Raw genomic sequence first — 24,723 nt, forward strand, 5'->3', positions numbered from 1 at the left:
AGAATAGATTAATTCTTATGTTTCATTTAGAATGTCCACATATTGAATTTCAATAAAGTAAAGCAGTTTTAGAGAAACTAGGTCAGCAGATTGAAGGAAAGTGGTTAAGTCATACCTAAATTATCATAGATATTTTTAATAGGGGCAGATATTTATGCCATTAGTTCTAGACCAATATCTTTCCCTTTTACAGTATTTTAATACATAACTTATAATCATACCTGACTTTTCCAAACCCAGACTCCCCATAAGCAAGATAGAAATGAGCAAAAATCAGGGAAGATCAGATAAGCATTTAAATGATCAGATTCTCACTGAACACTAATGGAATATTAGACTTTTAGAAAATGATTGGTTATGAATTTCAATGCCCTTGTTGACAAAGGGTCATTTTTTTTTTTTTTTGGTAAAATTGTGTTAAATTTTTGATGAGAACTTTAAATCACTTGTCTAGGTTGTTATCTCCATAAAACTATGTATAGTTCATTTCTCATTAAGTTTCACATGAATGTTTTCACTGGATTACTTTTTTAGATATGATAATAGTATTATGGTCTTGATTTTTAGGGGACTTATCTTTTAGAGATCTACTGAAATATTTGCGGAGAAATGATACAACGTTTGGAAGTGGGAGGGGATATGATGAAACAAGATTGGCCGTGAATTAATTATTGTTGAAGCTAGGCATTTGGTGAATGAGGTTTATATTTCTTTTCCATCTATTTTTGTATATGTTTGAAGTTTTTCATAATGAAAAGCTAAAAATATTAAACTTTTTTCATATGTTTTCACATTTGCTTGTTGAGATAACTGTATAATGCTGATTTACAGTCAAAGTTATATTAATAAATGCAAGTTCTTAAGTAATCCTTGTTTTTCTCATGATATATAAAAGCAATATTCATTAAAGCTCTCCTGAAATATCAGGCATATAATTAAGACAGCTTAAAATGTTTGAGAAAAATCTTACTTTGTGATAAGTCAACATAATGTTTAGTCGTGTTTTTGGCTCCTTTCTGTTTAAACTACATATTTATGGTTGTAGAGAAAGTAATAACCTATTCACTACTGTAAATGACATTAATATGAAAGCTTGTAGCTATCACAATTGTAATAAATATTTGTTTAGCATATGCTCTTCTACTTACTTGTCAGTTCCATGAGGACAATCTGTCTGTCTTAATCACTGTATGCAGACAGTGCTTCGACCAGAATGGGTGCTCAGTAAATTTTTATTGCCTGGCCATTATTTTAAAAGAAAACCATTTCTATATGAATGATCTGCTTTTGGATTTCTTTAAAATATATTTACTAAAAATATCAAATTTTTATTAAATGAAGAGCACAGTGGTGAAGATCTTACAGATTTGTGAGCCTAATCTATACCAACTGTTTTGTCCCCATATTTAGCTCCTTGCATATATGTGATAAGTGCCAAATTTGGTGTTCTTGTCTTACTGTTTCAAGTGAGAAGGCTTCCTAGTGCATTATATAGAAGTGTACATTCTGTACCATGTGAAAGATACAATACAGAAAAGCAAAGATAAGTGAAAATTAACAGAATAATATTTATATAGATTTTGAAGAGTTGGGTAAACAAATGTGAAAAAGTTATTGTGTTCTTTTTTCTTTTTTTTTTGGCAGGGGCAGGCATGAGTAATCAAACCTGGGTCTCCAGCATGGCAGGCGAGAACTCCGCCACTGTGCCACCATTGCCCGCCCTATTGTGTTCATTTTTAAAATTTCTATAAGTAAAATGAATATTTTCTGGGAGATAAAATAAAATTTCTTCCATTTCAGATTTTTATCATCGCAGTTCTTGACATTGTCAGATATAGGTGATTAACTTTGCTATGAATGTTGTTGTGCATAACCGAGATGTCCCTTGGAGTGGTAGACCGCTCTCCTTTGGGGAACATGGGCCCTGCTGTGGCTAAAGTCACCTGGCCAACTTCTCTGAGACCAGAATTCCCCTTCAGCCATTCCTTTGTGTACCTACTGGACTTTGCAACATAACTTTCCCATCATTACCATTCCTTAGAATTTTTAATGATAGGGCTCTGTCTGTGATTCTACTAAAGTTTCATGTATTAATTTTACATTCCTGAAACCTGTACCCTCCAGATGATTCCTAGGCCAGATAAGTCCTGAAAGCCAGAGGGGCCAGCCTCTCCTAGAATATCAACTAATTCCATCCCCCTATCCTATATTGTTGATACAACTTTTCAACAAGAAAAATTTATAATGGGCATAGCCCAAATAGCTCTAAAGATTGGGAGAAGGATCAAAGGAGAAGGAGGAGTTATATCAGAGGAGATAGGATTTAACAAATGTATATGAATACTAAATCATTATATTAATATTTCTTTTAGTTGCAAATGTGTTGGAGCAGCTAGAAGGAAAAACCTGAAATTGTGGAATTGTAACCCAATAATAAATCTTGAAATCTTTTCTAAAACTATTGTTAAAATGTAATTTGAAATATATTACTTTTTTGTATATATGTTACATTTCACAATTAAAAAAACATTTCCAAAAATGAAAAAAAAATTTTTTTTAATGAATGAATCAGCAGTATGTTGGAACACAGAGAGACTTTTGTAGTCCTTCATGCCCTACATTTTCTGTAGTAACAAAAATTTCCTTCATATAAGTCACAACTATTCTTCCTGGCTTTCAGTCCTCCGTAATCTGCTTATATCTTCAGCCTTGGTTTTAGATCTAGTCAGAAGGTCTTGGGAAATCGAACTGAACTGGGTTGCAATGCACAGACTGAAATATTCCCAAGGATTTCCCTGGTAATTACAAAAGCTACAGCTGTTTGCATCTCAACCTGGAGCCTCTGCTCTGGACACAGTAACTGTATATCTTCATGCTGCCATCAACTCTTAATATGAAGTATGCATGTAGTAGATATCCAAATATTTGTTGAATTAAAGGGATTTTTTAATACCTTTCCTAAACCAATAACTCACCTAAATATCCACTCCTTGGTTACTACTTTTCTCTCCTTGGTTACTATTTGCTACATGGAAGAGGGCATACTCAGAAAACCAGACTCTCTTTATTCTGCCTGGCTCCTACACAAAATCCATTTGACTCTTCTAATCTGGTGAATCTAGCTGAACTGGAATTAGTACAGAACATAGCCTAAGTAGTTCACTTTAAGCTGGCCTTATTTTGTGTTCTGAAGGGCACCTTGCAGGCCTACTTACTGCTTTGGCTGCAAGCAATGAAACAAATAATCAAAGGTCAGAATACTTCTGGAAAAGTTCCCCAAAACCCCAAATCTGTTTTAGTTTGTAAAAGCTGCCAGAATGCAGTATACCAAAAATGAAATGGATTTTTTAAAGGGAGAATTTATGGACTTGCAAGTTTACAGTTGTAAGATCATGAAAATGTCCAAACTAAGGCATCCAGGGAAAGATACCTTGATTCAAAAGGCCACCGGGTCCAGAACACCTCTCTTAGCTGGAAAGGCACATGGCTATGGCATTGTCTGCTAGCTTCCTCTTTCCATTTCATAAGCTTCCCTGGGGGCATTCTTCTGTATCTCCAAAGATCCCTGGCTGGGTGGGCTCCATAGGCACTATGAGCTCTTAAGCTTTTTCCAAAATGGTTCCCTCTAAAAGGGCTCCAGTAAACGACCCTACCTTGAACGGATGGACACATATCTCCATGGGAAACCATCTAATCAGAAGGTCCCACCTACAGTTGGGTAGGTCACATCTCCATGGAAATAATCAAAAAAGATAAACCACCCAGTAATATTGAATAAGAATTGGAGGACATGGCTTTTCTGGGGTATATAATAGCTTCAAACTGCACTATCTCCCCCACATTAGCTTTCCACATTTATCAGTAAAGAGTTAAAATACTGCTGTCACTTTCCTGGAAAATCCTGCTCTCAGCTTTGTGAAGAAATTGATCTCGTTGTTATCCTCTTTTCCTTTGTATCACTTGGAGCCAATAAGATCAGTAGTTCAATTTCTTTTGGCATTATAAAGGTGTCTCTTGTTTTTGTGTTTTTTTCTTTCAGTTTTGAAATAACAAGCCATTGACTTGTATCAAAATAGTATTTCTTTCATTCATTCATGCATTCATTTTTATGTAGTTCCTAGTGTGTGCCAGGATTGTACCAAGTTCTGGAGATAGAATAGTGAATGAGATAGAAGGAGATACCATCACATAGGGAGCAAAGAGAGGGAAGGATGGAAGAGATGAGTTGAAAGAAGTAGGGAGTAGTCAGATTATAACAGGGCCTTGTAAAGTATAGAAGAAATTTGGATTATTCTGAGAGTGAGTGGAGGATTTTGAATAGCAGAGACTGACATGATTTGATTTGTGCTTTTTAAAGGTCACTGGCTAAAGAGTGGAGAATAGATTGGTGGGATCAAGAGTGGTAGCATGTAGGTTATTGAAGACTTCCAAGTGAAAGATACTGTAACCTCGACCATGTTGAGGGCGATAGCAATGGCCAGGAAGTAATCCCAATGTATACCGAAAGATATCCTCATTGCTAGTATTTGGAGGGTCCATTTAGCCATGTTTGTTAGTCATGGAACTGTTGTTGGATTCATGCTGTAAAAATCCTTAAGAGAACTTATTAAAAGTCTATATTTCTGGGCCTTGAAATAATAATAGGTTTGGGGTGAAGTCTTACTAAACTTTTTTTACAGTTTCTGAAGGACAGACCCCACGTTTAGGAAATAATGTAAGAAATAACACTATATTGTTCAGCACACTCATCTAGGATTGTACAGAACAACTCTGTAGTGCCATCAATATAAAAAATGTCCACAGATTGCCCCATCTTTTTAAAATTAGTACTATAAATTTGTTTCCTTCCCAGTATACTTGCAACTACCTATTAACAAGTTTATCTTTCAACACAGATAAAAATAAAACAAACCATTTTATTGAATCAATCTTATTCTGATATAGATCTCTTCTCCCATGTTCCAAGAAAACTTAAAATAAGTTCTCTTTATTTAGAATCCTAAAGTTTATATAAAAGCTTCTCTCAGCTTATTATTTTTTTCTTCAATTTAAATCCTTTCTAGATAAAAGTGCTTTTTTTGATTTCTGGTTACTGCTTCTGTGGTTTTGTGATTCGCTGCTTTTAATCCGGGTTCTTCCGTATCTCTAAGTTAAATTACCCCAAACCTTTCCTGTGAGCTCCTTTTTGTGGGGGTGGGAGTAGGAAGGAGGTGGTTCTCAGGATATACAAGAGGATCACAGCATACTCATTCTGTCTGCAGGAAACAAAAAAGTAATCAAAGTTTAGCACTCCTCTTAAAAATTTCCCTAGAATTTAGGCCTGTTGTGCCTTGATCCTTGCCAGTCTCTTTCTTTGGAGGTGAATTTGCTTTTGAGATTGAGGGAGATTAGGACCCTGTAATGAATCAAAACTTAAATTTGTATCATGTGAAGATCATGAGTTTTTTGTTTGTTTTTTTTTTATTATTTATTTTATACATGGGCAGGCACCGGGCATCGAACCCGGGTCCTCTGGCATTCCAGGCAAGCGTTCTTGCCTGCTGAGCCACTGTGGCCCGCCCAAGAGCATGAGCTTTAAAGGTCAAAATTCCAAGGTTTATTGCCACCCGCTAGTGGTTTGATTTTTGGCAAGTCAGCCTCTAATAGGCTTATTTTAATCAACTATTAAATTGGGATAACAATGCCTCTTAGGACCGTTATGAGGATCCCAGATGATGCATAAAGAGGATTTAGCTTGGCACACAGTAAATCCTTACTAAATGTGGCTGTTTTGATGATCTATTATCTCTTCAATTCTTTGGCTACTAGTACTCTGAGTGTAAACTGTGTCCAGAGGCCCAATCTCCAGTTTTAGAAACTGAGAATCCACAATCTAGAAACAGATTTGTAAAAAGTAACTCTTCAAGCAAAACTAGTGACTCGAACTATCCATCTTTTGCTCTTCTTTTTGTCTTTCTTCTCATCAAAGTTTCTTAGCCATATTTACCCTCTATTTTAGAATTTCTCAGGCCTATCATTTCTGTCTCCTCAAGTGTTTTCTCTTTTGTCTTCACATTTTCTGCACAAGGAACCACCCTCAAAATATTTCTGATTGAGTGCAGCTCTTAAAGCTTATAAGAACCAACATCTTCCTCTATTTCCCCTTTGTCTCCTGTGTTCCTGGTTTTCATTTATTTCAGGTTTGGCAGCTAGAGAGGGCCTCTTAAGATTCCCGAACTGAATCTTTATGCGAGTTTATATTACTCAAGCTTTTCACGATCCTCTCAACTCTGAAAGCACAACAGTCATTCCTTTCCACCAACTGGTGTAAGACTAAATACACTTCCTTCCTTTATATGCAGATATGATTGTGTAGTTTGGCTTTTAAAGTGCCACTTAAAGGAGATAGTCTTTCTCTACCTCTGCCATGTAAATAAGTCATAATGTTGAAGCTGAGGGTGATTTTTCCCTTTTTCTTCATCATAGCCTTAATTAATAGACCAACATCTACTTTGCGAGCTGATCTGTTTTCCCTAATTTTCATTGCTTCTTTCCAAATCCTGAGGCAAATTTAGTTCACCTACTAATTCTCATCTATTGTCTGGTTTTCCTACAGTCTAGAGCATGTATATCCTTCAAGTCAGGGCATTCGGAGCCAAAAGTTAAAAATTCCTCTGTAGTATGTAATGTTTTTAATAAGTGGTGGTGTGGTGGGACAATTAGCTATCCATGTGGGAAAAATGAATCTTTAACCTGACCTCACATCATATATGAAAATTACCTTTAACAGTATCATGGACCCGAATGTTAGAGCTAAAAATACCATTAAAAAAATGAAAAGACAAGGCACAAACTGGGAGAAAATATTTGTGAAACATATATCTGAAAAAGGGCCTGTATCCACAATATTAAAACAACTCTTACAACTCAATAAGACAACCTCATTTTAAAAATGATTAAAAAATTAAACATATACAATCAGTAATTCTTAACATCATCACACAGATGCATCACATACTGATTGCATATGTAGAATGGAATGATTTCTAAATGTTGGGTTAATTTCTTTTTTTTTTCTTTAATTAATAAAAAAAAAATTAAACATACACTTAAGTACAACTTAGGTATCTACCCAAGAGAAATGAAAATGCATACAGAGTTGCATATGAATGATCACAGTAGCATTGTGCGTAAAAACCCCAAACTGGAAACAGTTCAAATGTTCATCAACTGGTGAATAGATAAACACCATCTGGCATATCTATACAACAGAATTCTGCTCAGCAATAAAATGAATGAACTTTAACAACGTGGATGTACTTCAAAAATGCTATGCTAAAGAGGTGAGACATAAAAGCCTACATATTATATAGTTCCACTAGTATGAAATTTCTAGGAAAGGCAAAGCCATAGACGTAGAAAGATTTGCTTGGAGCTGATAGTGGGATATTGAACTGACTCAATATGAGCATAAAGGGAATTCTAGGGGTGGTGTGATGGAAATGGTCTAAAAGTGGATTGTTTTTAAACCTCAACAAACTATACCCTTAGGATGGGTGAATTTTATATCTCAAGAAAGTTATTAAGAAAATTCTCTGCAGTGCTTGGGATATGACATAGCTAGCTATTCAGTTTTTGCTCCGTCTCATCCCAGGATACTTCATCCCTTGAGCAGTACTTCTCAAAGTTTAATGTGCATAAGAATCACCTGGGAGATCACGTTAAAATGCAGATTAGGATTAAGTAAATCTGTGGTGGGGCCTGAGAGTTTGCATTTTTAAGAAGCTCTTAATTGATGCCACGGTGCAGGTCTAAGGACCAAACTTTGAATGCAAGGCCATAGAACTTTCTCATACTCCAGGCTACACAATGGAATCTCCTGGGGAGCTTTTAAAATAAAATAAATGCACAGCTCCACCCAGACCAATTAAATCAGAAGGCTCTTTAGATAATTGCAGTGTGCAGCCAGGATGAGAACCTTAAAAAAATTGGATTATTTTACCCTAACTGTCCAATATGTCCACCTATGTCTCCCTCACTCCCATCTCATAGTTTAGCCCATAACCTAGAGCCCTCAAATTATGACCAGGATCTCTTGCAGTATTCAAAACAGTAAATTAACATGCTTTAATTATGCTGTCTCTGTATTATTCTCTTACACCTCAACCCTCTACTCTTGTCTAAGAGTCAGAATGCAGTAGAAAGGGAACCTAGGATGATTATGATAAAAATGTCTAAAATTTATTGAGCAATTACATGTGTCAAGCACTGCTTAATATAAAACATTTTACATGCATTATCTAATTTTGCCCATACATTTTGCTCTGTGAAGTAGGTACTGTTATTTTCACTGTATTATAGAAGGATCTAAAATATAGGGAAGTGAAATGACTTGTTTAAAGTCACACAGCTGGTATATGGCCCAACCATTTGATTCTAGGCAAGCAGATTCCAAGATCAGGAGAAGCTGACACTGACCAGTGCCTAACTCCTGCAGGTTACACTGTGTTCCTGCCACACCTGTGAGAAACCCCTAACTGATCTGCTGTTCTAAGGAGTGGAGTGGACCTCGCTCAAATCTTCAAGACCCTTTATTAATCTGCTAAAACAGATCAAGCGTAAGAGTATTTATTTCCATCCCCTAGAGACTTAAGTTTTGCTTGGCCATCTAGGGTTCTTGAAGCTGGAGGCTTCAAGCTCTTTTATCTTTCTGATTGCTCGTGCTGAAAGAGAAAGATTCCCACCCCACCCCCCACCACCTCCACCACCCCTGCCTACCCCCACCCACCCCTGCCAGTCCAAGAGTATTTTTAATACCCTGTTTCTCATCCCTGGAGGTTTAACCACTTGGACCTCAGCTTTTCTGTTTCCTTAATCTTTATCTGAGTTCCTGTTCCTTTCTGGAAGGTGGCTATAGGGAAGGCCTTGAGTGAGATTGGGCAGTGTTTAACCAACTGACCATGTATTTAACCTATTTATCATCCCCACTCCCCTCTTTTAAATACAGATTGGTTTTCATCGAGGTTTCAGGTGACTTCAGTGTCTTAAATATTCTTTGTTAACATAATGTCTTTAGAAAGCTATGTGTCAGGAAAGCCCATTTTTAATTTATCAATGGCACCCTTGTCTTAATATGCCAAAGCATACTTTACTTTTGAGGGCAGAATTAATCTTTTATCAGATGTACCATGGATGCTCTTGGTTTCATTATTTTAGGAAAATGTCCTTTGTGATTGTTTTAGAATTAATGCTACCCACATACCTTTATTTTTCAATATCTGTTCAGAATAGATAAGGAAGATACAAAATAAGAGTCACCCATATTAAAGTTAATGCAAAGCGATGTAAGTGGCTGCTGTTTGAAAAACTAACAAGGGTGTTTAACTTGTTGATTTCATCTTGACAGTGAGGAAAATCAATCTAAAATTTAGCATATGCGAGAGGATATTTGAATGTTCTTTTATAAGCTACAACTTTGTGAAACCGTGAAGGACATTTAAGCACAGTTCCAAGAATATAATTTCATACATGGAAGTTTTTTGGGTGGTGGGGAGAGACAAAAAAGGAATTTCATTCTGCTCTTCATTTAAAACAAGGCCAATTAGAAATGCCAAATGCTGTTGATGTGACTTTTTTGCAGCCTAGGAGCTCTGAAACTTTTAAGCCTAAGGATCAGTTGAAGAGCTTGCTAAAATATAGATCCTTATCCTTTCCACCCTTTGGCTGTCATGGGGCCTAGTCATCTGTGTTTTTAATAATTCCTGAGGGGATTCTAATACATATCAAAGTTAAGAGCCATAGGTGTAAAAGTGGCCTCACCCCCTATTAAAAAAAAACAAAATAAAAATACTTTATAACATACCGACTATATCAGAGAAAGTGTAGACACTAGTATAATGTCTATTTTTTTCATCAGTATATTAAAATAATATAAATATATTTTTGGTCTAAAAATACATGTAAGGAAGAAAAATATATGATGGAGTAGGAGGAGAGAGAAAGAAGGAACATTATTCATTCATTTATTTAACAAATATTGATTTACTTCCGATTAAGAATCAGGGCTGATGGCATGGGAGTGAGACTGGGTGGAGGGTAAAATGATCAGTCTTCTCAGTTTGCCTGAGAATGATTTTTTTTTCAGTATATGGGACTTTCAGTGCTAAAACAGAGACAGTTTCAAGCAAATCAGAATGGTGGGTCATCCTAATGAAGGAGGAAATGATGAGTACATGCCTTTGTGGAGTCTATATTCTGGTGAGAGAAGTCAGAGAGTAATAAGCAAATATTTATATAATGTAATATCAGGTAGTAATAAGTGTTTTGAAAAAAGTCAAAGGAGGATAAGGGACAGAGTGTGAATGGGGCAGTTATTTGGTGTTATTTTAGGTGATCAGGGAGAGTCTCAGGAGATGATATTGAACCAAAGACATGAATGAAGTGAAAGAGTAAGCCTTGGGACCCATTGGGGCAGAAGGAAGAATAAATATAAAGACCTTGAGACAGAAACAAACTTGGCATTATTGAGGATAGTTTGAGGCCATCTTGGCTAAAGTAAGTGAGAGAGATAGAGGGGGGAAATAAAAGAAGTTGAGGCCAGATAGGGTCAAATAATTTAGATCCTTATGTGCCATCATAAGGTTGTTAGTGTGATGAGAAGCCATTAGAGAGTTTTGAGCAAGAGTGTGACATTTGTTAGATCCAGTGGCAGCTATATGAAGAATAAACAATAGAGGAACAAGAGTGGAAGCAAGGGCTGTGGTTGGAAGACTACTTCCATAGTTCACATTGGAAATGATACTGACAATGGACTAAAGTGGTCGTGGTGGAAGAGGTGAGAAGTAGCCAGATGTAGGATATAATTGGGGGAAAAAATGATAGTATTTCTTGGTGGACTGTATGATATTTTGAGTGAAAAGGGTACTGGTTTTTAAAATTGAATAAGTGGTGATTCCACAGATCTAATTGGGGAATCTGGCAAGGAACAAGCTTGTTTTGGAATACAAAGATTTATCCTTTGGACATAAATTGAGATGCCTATAGACGTCCAAGGGGAGTGAGTAGGCAGTTGGATATACAAATTTGAAGTAGAGTGCATGGAAATATGAACCTGAGAGGCATTATCATATAGCTAGTATTTAATCCATAAAGTTAGACTAGGGAATAAAGATAGAATAGAGAAAAGGGCTGAGGACTGAGTTGAGGTGGAAACAGCAAAGTGATTGAGAAGAGCCACCAGTAAGAAGGAGGAAGACCAGGAGAGTGTGGTGCGTCAGATACAAGTGAATAAACTCTTTCCAGTAGGATCATCAGCTATGGCAGAAGCTGCTGAGAGGCTAATATGAGAGAATCAAAATTGACCATTTAATTTGGTGGCATAGTGACAGTTGAATGATAGGGATAGGAGCCTTATTAGAATTAGACCAAGAGAGAGTGGAAAATATGGGCTATCCATAATCCATATAGTGGAATATTATTCAGCAGTAAAAAGAAATGAAATATTGATACGTGCTACACAACATGGACAAACCCTGAAAACATTAAGCTAGGTGAAATAAGTCAGACACAAAGGCTAGATACAGGATGATTCCATTTATATTAAATGTCCAGAATAGGCAATTCCATAGAGACAAAAAGTAGATTAGTGGGTTGCTAGGGGTTGGGGAAATAGGGAATGGGGAGTGACTGCTAATGCAGATGGGCTTTCTTTTGGGGGCATAAAAAATGTTCTGAAATTAGATATTCGTGATCATTATACTACTCTATAAATACACTAAAAGCCACTGAACTGTACATTTTTAAAGGGTAGATTTTTTTTTTTTTTTTTTTTTTTTTTTTTGCCTGGGCAGGCACTGGGAATCAAACACGGGTCTCCAGCATGGCAGATGAGAACTCTGCCTGCTGAGCCACTGTGGCCCACACTTAAAAGGTAGATTTTATGGTGTATGAGTTATATTTAAATAAAATTTATGTGTATGTGTATGCATATGTATATGCTTATGTTTGGGGAGAGAGAGAGATCTGAGGTGTTTTCCATGAAGAAGTACAAAAGCACAGAGTGGTAAATAGAAGGAGATGTGAGGTCAAGGGGAGATTTTAACATAGAAGATAGTGTAGCATGTTTGAATGCTGATTAAAATGATTCAATGGAGAGGGAAATATTAATGATGGAAGGTGGGGAGGGGGAAATTTGTGGGAGCCAAATTCTTGGGTTCACTTAAATGTCGCCCTGAATATCTTCATGTCTCTTCCCTAGGTGACAGATCAATCAGTGAAAGCATTTGCTGAGCACTGTCCTGAACTGCAGTATGTTGGCTTCATGGGTTGTTCGGTTACTTCTAAGGGAGTTATTCACCTAACCAAGGTAAGTACCCTGGCTACATCTCCTTAGCATCATTTAGACTGTTGGCCCTAGCATTGTTAAATATACTTGCATGAGAAATGGTCACACCATTATAGATGTGTACTGGAATTTGATAAAGTTAAATTCAGTTTAAGACAACAATACCAAAACTGTCCTCTCTTAAAAGGGCCTCTTATTTTATCAAGAAACTAAATTTTTTGCTTTATACATTGCTAATGACTGTGAAATTACACATTAAAAATCTGATGCCTGTACCAAGAATCATTTAAATGTTAATGTATTGCATTTAGAACATATTTTGATTACAGTTTTTGCTACTCACATATCACTAGGTCTTATGAGCATTTGGCTTTTAAGAAGTAAATATGGTCAGTGCATGTAATTAAACTGAATATGTAAGGTGAAAAGAGAGGTGAATTTATGTCACAAATTAACCTCATATTGTATTTTATGCATGTTTATTCTGTTGACCTACTTCTGTAATAAAGAAAAAAATAACATTATAGCTCATGTGTATACCAAACATAAGAAATGTCGTATTTTAGCAATGATGAAAATGCCAGTTTGTTTGTAGTTTCTCATTTATGTGTCATCTCTGCTTCTTTCCAGAGCTCTAAAATAATTAGGAGCTAATTCTTAGATACATGTAAAAGAAAAACTAACTATAAAATTTACCTATATATTATCTGAAATTTATCACTGCACAGATTTTAACTGTATCAAATAGCACTTGGGAGAAGAGTCTGAGTCTTGTCTTTCCCACTTAATAGTTGAGTAACCTTTGCATTCATTTTCTGCCATTTCATAACTATTGAACAACTGGTGTGCTAACAGTACAATACTGAAAAGAACAGGCAAGATTCCACGTCTCTTTGGGTTTATTCTCTTCAAGCTTACAGTTTAATGGAAAATAATGGCTTTCTTTCCACACTTAGGAGAAGGACAAATGTTTACAAGTTACCTAGGACTGACTGTATTAAAGCGCAGTGAAACACAATGTAACACATTGGCTAAGAGCCTATTCTCTGGAGTTAGCTTGGGTTCAAATCCTGCCTCTTACTTATTAGCTAAGTAACACTGCAAAAATGATTTTTTAGGGCATTAAATGAGATGATATATGTAAGGTGCTTGACTAGTATCAAGCCAATAATAAGGGTTAAGTAAATGTTGACTGTTAATATTAAAGTAGATGCTTTAGTGTCTAAATTGCTATAAAATCAATGCAAACTTTGATGAAAAAAGAAATCAAATCACTGTTCTAATCTTGTCTATCTGAAAGAGCCTGTGATTGCCCTGTGTCTTAAATGAGTGATTAGCATTAACTGTATTTCAAGTATTAGAACCTATAGCTAGAGGAGAGGATAGGTCTATTTTCTCAATCACTGATCTATCAGAACATCTTAGTATAACCAAGGCCATATGTAGCTATCATTTTTTACTCATCTCCTATAACCTTAGCCTTAACATCTTAGTGGATGGATGTTTTTCTAGTCACATCTAATGCTGTTTATGGCATAGAATAGAAATGTCTTTGAATGAACAGATTGTGCACAATACGTGTTATAATGGCCATATGTGGTATTTTTATGATCACTAGAAATTGTACTCATTAAAGACAAAACAAGACTTATTAGATCAGTAAATGCATCCCTGAGCACTTTGAGACGGCCAGAAATTATGGTACACTGGTACTTAAAAGATCAGAATTATTCTCTGTGACAAAATTAACAGTTACAGCAAATGTCTGCACTGGAAGGTTAAATTTGTTCAGAAGGTTCTTTTGAAGATTATAGACAAGGATTGCTGGTCTGGACTGTCAGCAATTGCAATCTACTGGACTCAGATAAAAACTGCTCCAGAAAGTTTTGAGGGGCTTAGTTTTTCAACAAAATCTTTGTTTTTATGACAAGACTGTTTGTGGTATGATATTGTCCTTAGTTTCCTAGGTTCAAATAAAATCAAGATGGTATTTTAAACATGTATAGGTTTAACCAAGATATTTTCATTGTTTTATTTCTTGAATAAAACAGGTTTTAATAAAATAAAACCTTGATTGTTTAAAATATTTGCATTCTGGTAGTGTTTTCATAGCAATTACTGAGACATTAAAAAAATGTTTGTGAATACATAAATACCCCTAGAAAAGTTTTGTTTCCCTTCCACAGACTTGAGAACTAATAGTCTAAATATGTTTAATTTGTATATGATTTAGGAAATCTCTTTAACCCATGATTTTGTAAGTCTCTGGCTCAAATTTTGCTAATAGAGGCAAGTAGCATAAAATCAAGTGTTTGGATTATATTATCTACCTCTAAGGTTGCTTTCACCCAGAAGTTATGAATTTAGAAATCATTGCCCTAGAAGGGACTGGGAGAGGTACTCACTGAAACAGAGAAAAGTCAAGTCTTTAGCAAGTTAGAAAGGAAAATTGGGAGTTTGTGAGATAGATCATATATTATTAAATTAAGGACAAGAAGACAAAAGATGGTGAATAAATGGAAAAACACTGAACATCCTATTACTGTGGTCCATTGGATTTAGTTTTATTTTTTGTACTTTCAACCTTGGCTGTATCTGGACTCTCATTTACATTGCAATATTGATGGCAAAACCCCTTAGTCTTCAGGTAGATTGTGTTATTATCAAACAATATTGGGATAGGACACCTTCATTTCAAGCTGCTACAACTCTGTAAGTAAGAGTTTAGAAACAGACAAGGCAGAGAACACAGATTTTGAGAAAATTAAGTCAGGTTTACTGGACCATGATTGGAAACTTAGAGATGAATATTTAGGAAGCAAAGATAAGAACTTGTGAAGTGTCCGTGTAACAGTTAAGAGGTAGACTTACTGCAAGTGGCAGAATTGGGTTCCCTCTACTCCAACACAGGTACGTTCTTTTTCAACAGTGTGCCTGTTTATAAATGGAAACTCACTCTCTCTGTTGCTCTTTTGCTCGCTCTTCTACTTTTTAAAAACAAGTTCAGCAAATGCAAATACATAGCTAACCCTTTGTGCCTAGCCTTCTCTGGTGCCTAAATACCTTCTGCCACTAAAGAGACTAGTAGGATCATCATGTTAATAGGATACAAAAGCCAATAAGTGGCCCCCACTGGCCTGAATAATTTGAACATAAAAAGAAAAATGTTCGTAATGAATTGAAACAAATCAAATATATAAAAGCCTAGTTTATAATTTTATGTTAGAAAAAACAAAACTGGACTTCTGCTTCTAGCCAAGATGGACTAATAGGGACTAGATTTACTCTCCTCCCTGAAACAACTTCCAAAAAACAGAAAATATGTATGAGACATTGGTTTTCAAGACATTGGAGATCAGACAACCAAGAACAATGAAAGGTGGATAATAAGGGAATAATATGAACACCTTTAAACCTATAAATTTGACAATAGAGATGAAATGGAAAAATTATTTGTAAGAAACAAACTACCAAATCTCACTCAAAAAGTAATATATAACTTGATTAGCTCTCCATCAATTAAAGAAATTGAATTTATAGTCAAAATCATTCCCGTCAATAATTCTCCAGGCCCAGATGGCTTCACTGGTGAATTCTACTAAACATTTAAGGATAAAATAAAACTCTTCTGAAAGTGAAGCCATTTTTACCTCAATAACAAAACCAGGTAATGACATTATAGGAGAAGGAAACCACATATCACTCTCTGTTGTGAATATAGATGCAAATTTTCTAAAGAATAGTTTAGCAAACAAATCGAATAGTATTTAAGAAGAAGAATACATCATGACCAAGTGGGGTTTATCCCAGAATTGCAAAGTTCATTAGACACTCAAAAACCAATCAAGGTAATTTGCTGTATTAATGTTTTAAAAAGAAAAACAAAACAAAACATATGATCATCTATTTCAGTAGACACAGGAAAAGCATTTGACGAAATTCGACATCCGTTTCTGATTTAAAAAGGAAAGTCCTCATCAAAGTAGGAATAAAAGACCTGACAAACTCTGTTAAAGGACTTTTATAGACAAAAACCATAACTAACGATTGTACCTACTGGTGAAAGACAGAATGCTTCCCCCTTAATATTATGAAGAGAACAAAGATTTCCACTCTTACTGCTTCTAATAAACATTGTTCTGGAGGTTCAAGACAATGTAATTAGGCAAGAAAAAATAATATAAAGCATTCAAATTGGGAAGGAAAAAGATGAACTGTTCTTATTCATGATGTGATTGTCTGTGTAGAAAATCTGATGTAATATACAGAAAATACTAGAAGTAATAAGTGAGTTTAGTACAGTTGCAGGATACAAAATCAATAAACAGAAACTAATTGTGCTGCATTATACCAGCAATGAACAATTGGAAACTGAAATTTCAAAACATTACAAATTTTATTAGCATTGAATATATGGAATATTTAGTGATAAGTTAACAAAAGTTGAGAAAAACCTGTGCACTGAACTATAAAACATTGCTGGGAGATATTAGACACTAAACAAATATTGAGAGATACCATGGCTAGTGATCTGAAAATTCAATATTGTTTGATGTCTATTCTCCCAATCAAATCTCTATATTCAACACAATTCCAGTCAAAATCCTAGCATAGCATGCAAAGGACATAGAATTGCAAAAACAGCCTTGGAAAAGAACATAGTTAGAAGACATACATGGCCTGATTTTAAGATTTGTTATACAATTATAATAATCAAAACATTGTGTCTTGGCATAAAGATAGTCAGATTACTGGAACAGAATAGAGTCCAGAAATAGACTATGTATAGGAATATACACAAACACACATACACAACTGCTTTTTGACAATGCACAAAGGCGATGTAGTGGTGAAAGGACAGTCTTTTCAACTAATGGTGCTAGAACAATTGGATATCCATATGGCAAAAAGTGACTTTGGTCCATATCATTAAAAAAAAATTGATCAAAATGAGTCATGTTTCTAAATATAAACCCTTCAACTATAAAAGTCCTGGAAGACTCCTGCCTACACTGTATACAAAAACTAACCAAAAGGGATCAAAGGCCTAAATATAAGAGCTAATACTGTAAAACTCTTAGAATAAAACATAAGTACAAATCTTCATGACCTTAAAGGACTTTTACAAATAACAACCTACAGCTAACCATTATACTCCCTGGTAAAAGACAGAATCCTTTCACCAAATAAAAAGAAAAAAAAGTAAATTGGACTTCAAAATAATAAAAAAAAAAATGTGCTTCAACTAACACTATCAACAAAGAGAAAAGAAAACCCAAAAAATGAGAAAAGTATTTACAACTCATGTATCTGATAAGGATCTAGTATCCAGAATATGTAAAGAACTCTTACAACTCAACAACAAGAAGACAGATGACCCAATTTTTAAAATGGCAAGGGATTTAGATAGACATTTCCCAAAAAAAGATATACAGATGGCCATAAGCACATGAAAAGTTGCACAACGTTTTGGGAAACACAAATCAAAATCACAGTAAGATATCACTTCAAACCCGTGAATATGTCTATCATAAAAAAGTCACAGAATAATAAATTTTAGTGTGGATGTGGAGAAATTTGAATCCTTACACTTTGCTGGTGGGAATAAATTGGTCCAACCACTTTAGGAAATAGTTTATTAATTTCTAAGAAAAGTTAAACACATACCTACCATATAAGCCAGCCATTCTACAACTACAAATTTACCTGAGGGAAATAAAAGCATATGTCCATATGAAGACTTTATTTGTATCAGCCAAATACATTTTTAAAATTTTTATTTGTATTAGCCAAAACTAGAAAGAACCCAAGGTCTACCAACAGGTGTATGTATAAAATACATACAGTTAAAAGGAATGAACTATTGATATATGCTACAATATGGATGATTTTCAAAGTAATAATGCTGAGTATAAAAAGCATTCAGTTTCAGCCCTAAGGAGAAGCTTTACACCATGGCCCATGGAGCTGCTGTAAGTGTTTGTGTTCCTGGTGTCAACAGTGTGGCTTGGAGGCCCTGGCTGCAAAAGATGTAGAATTGAGAGACACAGAGAACCAGAGACTGTCCAGTTGGTGCAAGCAGCCTACTATGCCCCTTTCCAAATAGAGGCCCAGAGCCCTCGGGGGTGCACAGACAGTAAGCTAAAGCATGTTCCTTAAACACACTATACTCAGATGTGCCCCTCTGCCCTGCCACCCACGACTCCCCCCACACCCCATGCACCCGAAACCCATCACCTGCCCCACCCCCGCGCCCTCACTTCAGGCACCCCCACCCCAGGCACATGTGCGTGCCTGCCCCAGCCTAACCAAACTCTCCCTCATAAGCGCACAGTGTCCCCTCATTCCTCCTGAGACCTGCACAACTGTGTCCAGCTTCTTGTCCTCCCCCTCTTCATCCCTGCCCCATGCTGGCACTCACCTTCATGCCCAGGCCACACTCTTCCCCAGCCCATACAGTTGTGCACCCCTGCCCAACCCTCTGCTGAGCTCTGTGCATGTGTATATCAACATAGGGCCAGACACACACATGTACACAGCCTCATCTTCCCCACTGGGGTACCCACCTCTGGACGCCTACACCCCACTCCTCTTACCCCTTGCATATGCACACCTTTGTCTATCCCAAGGCACAAGCACCCTGCTCCCACACCTGGTAGGTGCTCATGTGTGCATCTGTGCCACATAGCCCCCACCCAGCACATGTGTGCACCCCTGTCCCAACCCTGCACCTGTGCACCCAAGCCAGGGCTCTACCCACCCAACAACACCCACCCCCGAACCCAGTCCTGCAACCCCTGTGATCTGTGCCCCACCTCTGCACACTCACGCTTCCACATCCTGACCCTGTGGATCCCTCACCCTGCTCTTGGACACACCTACACAATGCCTTCCCTGTGCCCAAACCTCTGGGCTCTGTACCATATACTCTAATGCCCACGACCCCCATGTTCTATGCGCCCATCCACATCCTCCCTGCACACCAGCCCCCATGCATCTGCCCAGCCTCACTTCTGCCTCCCATGGTGTCGTACCTCTATGTCCCCCATGCCACACCCTGCTCCTGTGCTCTAAGGCCTGCCTGAGCTGCGGTCTGTCCCCACGGCCCCCTGAAATGCAACTCTACAACCACACTCCCCGCACCCCATGTTCACAGGCACCAGCATAGTGCTCCCAACCTGTGCCTATACCTGCACTGCAATCTGTCACCACAGTGTTGTACCCCAGTCCACACCATGAATCCTGCTCTACATCCATCCCACAAATGCAAAACATTAGACTGCTGAAGAAAGTCAACTTCCAAAGTAACTCTATCAAGGTATTTACATACCTCAGAGGTAACAGAAGATCGCTAAGCATATTAAGATGCAGACAGATATAGCCCACTCTAATGACCAAATTAAAACACCTGAAGAGACACAGACTTTGGAAAAACTAATCAAAGATGTTCATATAACTCTATAAAATAAAATCACTGGGAAGGCTAATGATATCAGGAGAACAAGAAGACACTAGAAGAGCATAAACAGGAATTTGAAAGAATAAATAGAAAAAATAGCAGATATCACAGAGATTAAAGATGCTGTAGACCAAATAAAAAATATACTAGAGACGCACACAGCAGATTAGAAGAAGCAGAAGAAAAATAGGTGAACTAGAGGACAGGACAACTGATTTTGATTACACAAAAGAGCAAATGGCAAAAAAGATAGAAAAAATTTGAATTGGATCTCAGGGAAATGATAAACAAAAAAACTCATAAATATAAGAATCATTTGGTGTCCCAGAAAGAGAATAAAAAAGTAAAGGGCTAGGAAGACTAGTTGAGGATATAATGAGGGAAAACTTCTCAACTCTTATGAAAGCCATAAATTTGCAAATCAAAGAAGCCCAATGAACTTCAAATGGAATAATCCAAGTAAACCTACTCCAAGACACGTACTAATCAGTCTGTCAAATGTTGAAGAGAAGCAGAAAATCCTGAGAGCAGCAGGAGCAGAACAATCTACTATATATAATGGAAAGCACAAAAGACGGAGTTCAGACTATTCAACTGGTGTATGGCGGTAAGAAGATAGTTCTATGAGATATTTAAGATCCTGAAAGAGAAAGATTTGCAGCCCAGAACTGTATACCCAGTCAAACTGTCCTTCAAAACTGAGGGAGAGGGTGGGCAATAGTGGCTCAGTGGCAGAGTTCTCGCCTGCCATGCCAGAGACCCAGGTTTGATTTCTGGAGCCTGCCCATAAAAAAATGAAAATAATAAAAAATTAAAAAAATAAAATAAAAAACTGAGGGAGAGATTAAAATTTTCACAGCAAACAAATGCTGAGAGAATTTGTTAACAAGAGATCAACCCTACAAAAATTCAAAAGGGAATTCTGCCAGCTGAAAAAAAAAGACAGGAGAGGGAAATCTGGAGGACAACACAGAAATGAAGAGTAACTGCAAGGGTAACTTAAAGGGTGAAAAGAGAAAGAGGGAAAAAAATATATAGATCTGACAAATGAAATCAATAGATTGGTGGATTTAAAACATGCTGTGTTAGTTAGATTCAGTTGTCAGCTTGGCCAGGTGAGCATACCTAGTTCTGTTGCTGCGGACACAAGCCAATGCTATGTGAACCTCATCTGTTGCTAATTGCATCTGCAGTCGGCTAGGAGGCGTGTCTGCTGCAATGAGTGATGTTTGACTTAATTGGCTGGTGCTTAAATGAGAGAACGCAATGTAACACAGCCTAGCAGCTCGGCATTCCTCATCTCAGCACTAGTAGCTCAGCCCAGGCCTTTGGAGATGCAGAAAGAAGTTACCCTGGGGAAAGTTGTTGGAACCCACGGGCCTGGAGAGAAGACCAGCAGAGACCATCTTGTGCCTTCCACGTAAGAAAGAACCTCAGTGGAAAGTAAGCTGCCTTTCCTCTGAAGAACCAACAAAATAAATCCCCTTTTATTAAAAGCCAATCCGTCTCTGGTGTGTTGCATTCCGGCAGCTAGCAAACTAGAACAGATTTGGTACTGGAAAGTGGGGTGCTGCTGCGGTTTGCAAATGCCAGATATATTTGAACAGTGTTTTGGATGGCTAAGGGGAAGACTTTGGAGGAACTGTGAAGAGATTGATGACGAAGTCCTGGAGTGTTTGAAGAGACTGTTGGTGTAAATGGAACTACTACCAATCATGACAAAGGAGGACACAAAAGGGAGAGATTGGAGTTTGCGGAGTGAGAACCATGGAAGCTCGGGTCTGAAGCCAAGAAACCTCAGCCAAGAGAGTGGACCCACCCATATACATGGAGAGGGTGAGTTTACCCTGAAGGGCGAGGATGAGTCTCCCCTCTCATTGCAGTGGAAGAGTTGTGCAGCCTCGGGCCTTGGAAAAGGCATAGCACACTCCTTGGGGGACTGGGAGAGCCTGGCTGCCACCATGTGGAGGGGTTGAGCGTGTGCCCCAGAAATGGCAGAGAGCCCAGGGGTGGCCCTGATGCCTGGAGAGAGTGGAGCCCAGAGGTGGTCTCCTCGATGTTCCCCGAGGTTGATTTGGAAAGAGGCGGGCCACTGCATAGGCCCTTGGAAGGGGTGGGATTGCCACTTTCTAAAACCGAAGGATAAATGACTGTCAGACTTTGAGATCCCACAGCGCTTGCCCTGCAGGTTTTACATCTGTGTTTCTTCCAATTTCTCCCTATGGAAATGACAATCTATATCCTGTGAATATCCTCCTTTGCATCTTGGCACCAGACAACTTGTTTTGAGATTCACAGGTCCACAGCAAGAACAGAATTTTTTGCATCTGTTTAAGGTGATGCTTGAAGTTGCCGTTGACAAGGGGTGGACATGTGTTAGTTAGATTCAGTTGTCTGCTTGGCCAGGTGAGCATACCTAGTTCTGTTGCTGCGGACACAAGCCAATGGTACGTGAACCTCATCTGTTGCTAATTACATCTGCAGTCGGCTAGGGGGCGTGTCTACTGCAATGAGTGACGTTTGACTTAATTGGCTGGTGCTTAAATGAAAGAGCGCAATGTTGCACAGCCTAGCAGCTCAGCCCAGGCCTTTGGAGATGCAGAAAGAAGTTACCCAGGGTCCTGGAGAGAAGACCAGCAGAGACCATCTTGTGCCTTCCACGTAAGAAAGAACCTCAGTGGAAAGTAAGCTGCCTTTCCTCTGAAGAACCAACAAAATAAATCCCCTTTTATTAAAAGCCAATCTGTCTCTGGTGTGTTGCATTCTGGCAGCTAGCAAACTAGAACACATGCCATTCCAGTAATAGTCGTGAATGTTAACAGACTAAACTTATCAATTAAAAGATACAGACTGGCAGAATGGATTAAGAAATATGATTCACTTAGATGCTGATTATAAAAGGCTCATTTTAGACACAAGAATACAAATAGATTGAAAGTGAAAGAATGGAAGATGTTCCATGCAATCTATAACCAGAAGAAAGCTGAGTAGCTATAGTAATATCAGAAAATAGACTTTAAATGTAAAGATATCATAAGAGACAAGGAAGGACACTACATATTAATAGAAGGAACAATTCACCAAAAAAAAATAACAATCAAATATCTATGTTCCTAATCAAGGACCACCAAAGTACATGAAACAAAAATTCACAAAACTGAAGAGGGCAACAGACTTTTCAGCCATAATAGTAGGAGACTTCATACACCACTTTCCTCTATAGACAGAACAACCAACAAAGGATCAACAAAGAAATAGAGAGCTTAAATAATTTGATAAATGAATTAGAGCTAACAGAGTTATATAGGCTGTTACATCCTAAAACATCAGAATATATATTCTTCTCGAGTGCTCATGAACATTTGCCAGGATGGATCACATGCTGGGGCACAAAAACGTCTTTATAAATTTAAAAACATTGAAATTATTCAAAGCAATTTCTCTGATCACAATGGAATGAAGCTGGAAATCAATTACCACCAAAGAATAAGAACTTTCACAAATATGTGGAAATTAAATAATACAATCTTAAACAACCAGTAGATCAGAGAAGAAATTGCTAGAGAAATTGGTGGCTATCTGGAGATGAATGAAAACAAGAATACAACATAGGAGAACTTATGGGATACAGCAAAGGCTGTGTTGAGAGGGAAATGTATTGCTCTAAATGTCTATATCAATAAAAGAAGAAAAAGCAAAAATTGAGAACCTAACTGCTCCCCTAGAGGAACTAGAGAAAGAATCACAAACTAATGCCAAAGCAAATAAAAGAGGAGAAATAACAAGATTAAAGCAGAATTAAATGAATGAGAGAACAAAAGAATAATAGAATCAATAAAACCAAAAGTCAGTTCTCTGAGAAAATCAATAAAATTGATGGACCACTAGCAAGGCTGACAAAGAAAAAAAGAAAGAATGCAAATAAACAGAATCAGAAATGAGAGAGGGGTCATTACCACAGACCCTGAAGACTTAAAAAAAAAAATCATAAGAGAATACTATGAACAATTATATGCAAACAAACTAGATAACTTAGATGAAATGGACAACTTCCTGGAAACTTTTGAACAAGCTACACTGACTGAAGAAGAAATAGATGAGCTCAACAAACCAATCACAAGTAAAGAGATTCACTCAGTCATGAAAAATATTCCTACAAAGAAAAGCCCAGGGCCAGATGGCCTCTGTTCTAGTTTGCTAGCTGCTGGAATGCAACACACCAGAGACAGACTGGCTTTTAATAAAAGGGGATTTATTTTGTTCTTCAGAGGAAAGGCAGCTAACTTTCCACTGAGGTTCTTTCTTACATGGGAAGGCACAGGATGGTCTCTGCTGGACTTTTCTCCAGTCCTCTGGGTTCCAACAACTTTCCCTGGGGTGATTTCTTTCTGCATCTCCAAAGCCCTGGGCTAACCTGCAAGTGCTGAGATGAAGTATGCTGAGCTGCTTGGGCTGTGCTATGTTGTGCTGTCTCATTTAAGCACCAGCCAATTAAGTTAAACGTCATTCATTGCAACAGGCACGCCTCCTAACTGGCGGCAGATGTAATCAGCAACAGATAAGGTTCACGTACCATTGGCTCGTGTCCGCAGCAACAAAACTAGGTGCTTTCACCTGGCCAAGTTGACAACTCAATCTAACTACCACAGCTTTGTAGGGGAATTTTATCAAACATTCCAAAAATAACTCATACCAATGCTGCTCAAACTTTTCCAAAAAATTGAGGAAAATGGAACACTACCTAATTCATTTTATGAAACTAACATCTCTTTATTACCAAAACTGGGTGAAGAGCCTATTAAAAAGGAAAACTAGAGGCTAGTCTCCCTAATGAACATAGAATGCAAAAATTCTCAACAATATATTAGCAAATCAAATCAAACAACACATTAAAAGAATTATTTACCACAACCAAGTGGGGTTTATATCAGAAATACCAAGA

General features: G+C 37.4%; 1 protein-coding gene across 1 annotated transcript in view; it reads left to right on the top strand.

Annotated features, from left to right (window-relative positions):
- Positions 1–24,723, top strand: part of FBXL17 (F-box and leucine rich repeat protein 17) — a 574,971-nt gene that overhangs the window by 166,781 nt on the left and 383,467 nt on the right. The window contains exon 5 of the mRNA XM_077139013.1: positions 12,236–12,343. Coding sequence (XP_076995128.1) covers positions 12,236–12,343 — 108 coding nt within the window. The remainder of the gene's footprint in view (positions 1–12,235; positions 12,344–24,723) is intronic.

The sequence above is a fragment of the Tamandua tetradactyla genome, chromosome 21 (assembly GCF_023851605.1).
Source record: "Tamandua tetradactyla isolate mTamTet1 chromosome 21, mTamTet1.pri, whole genome shotgun sequence".
Taxonomy (NCBI): domain Eukaryota; kingdom Metazoa; phylum Chordata; class Mammalia; order Pilosa; family Myrmecophagidae; genus Tamandua; species Tamandua tetradactyla.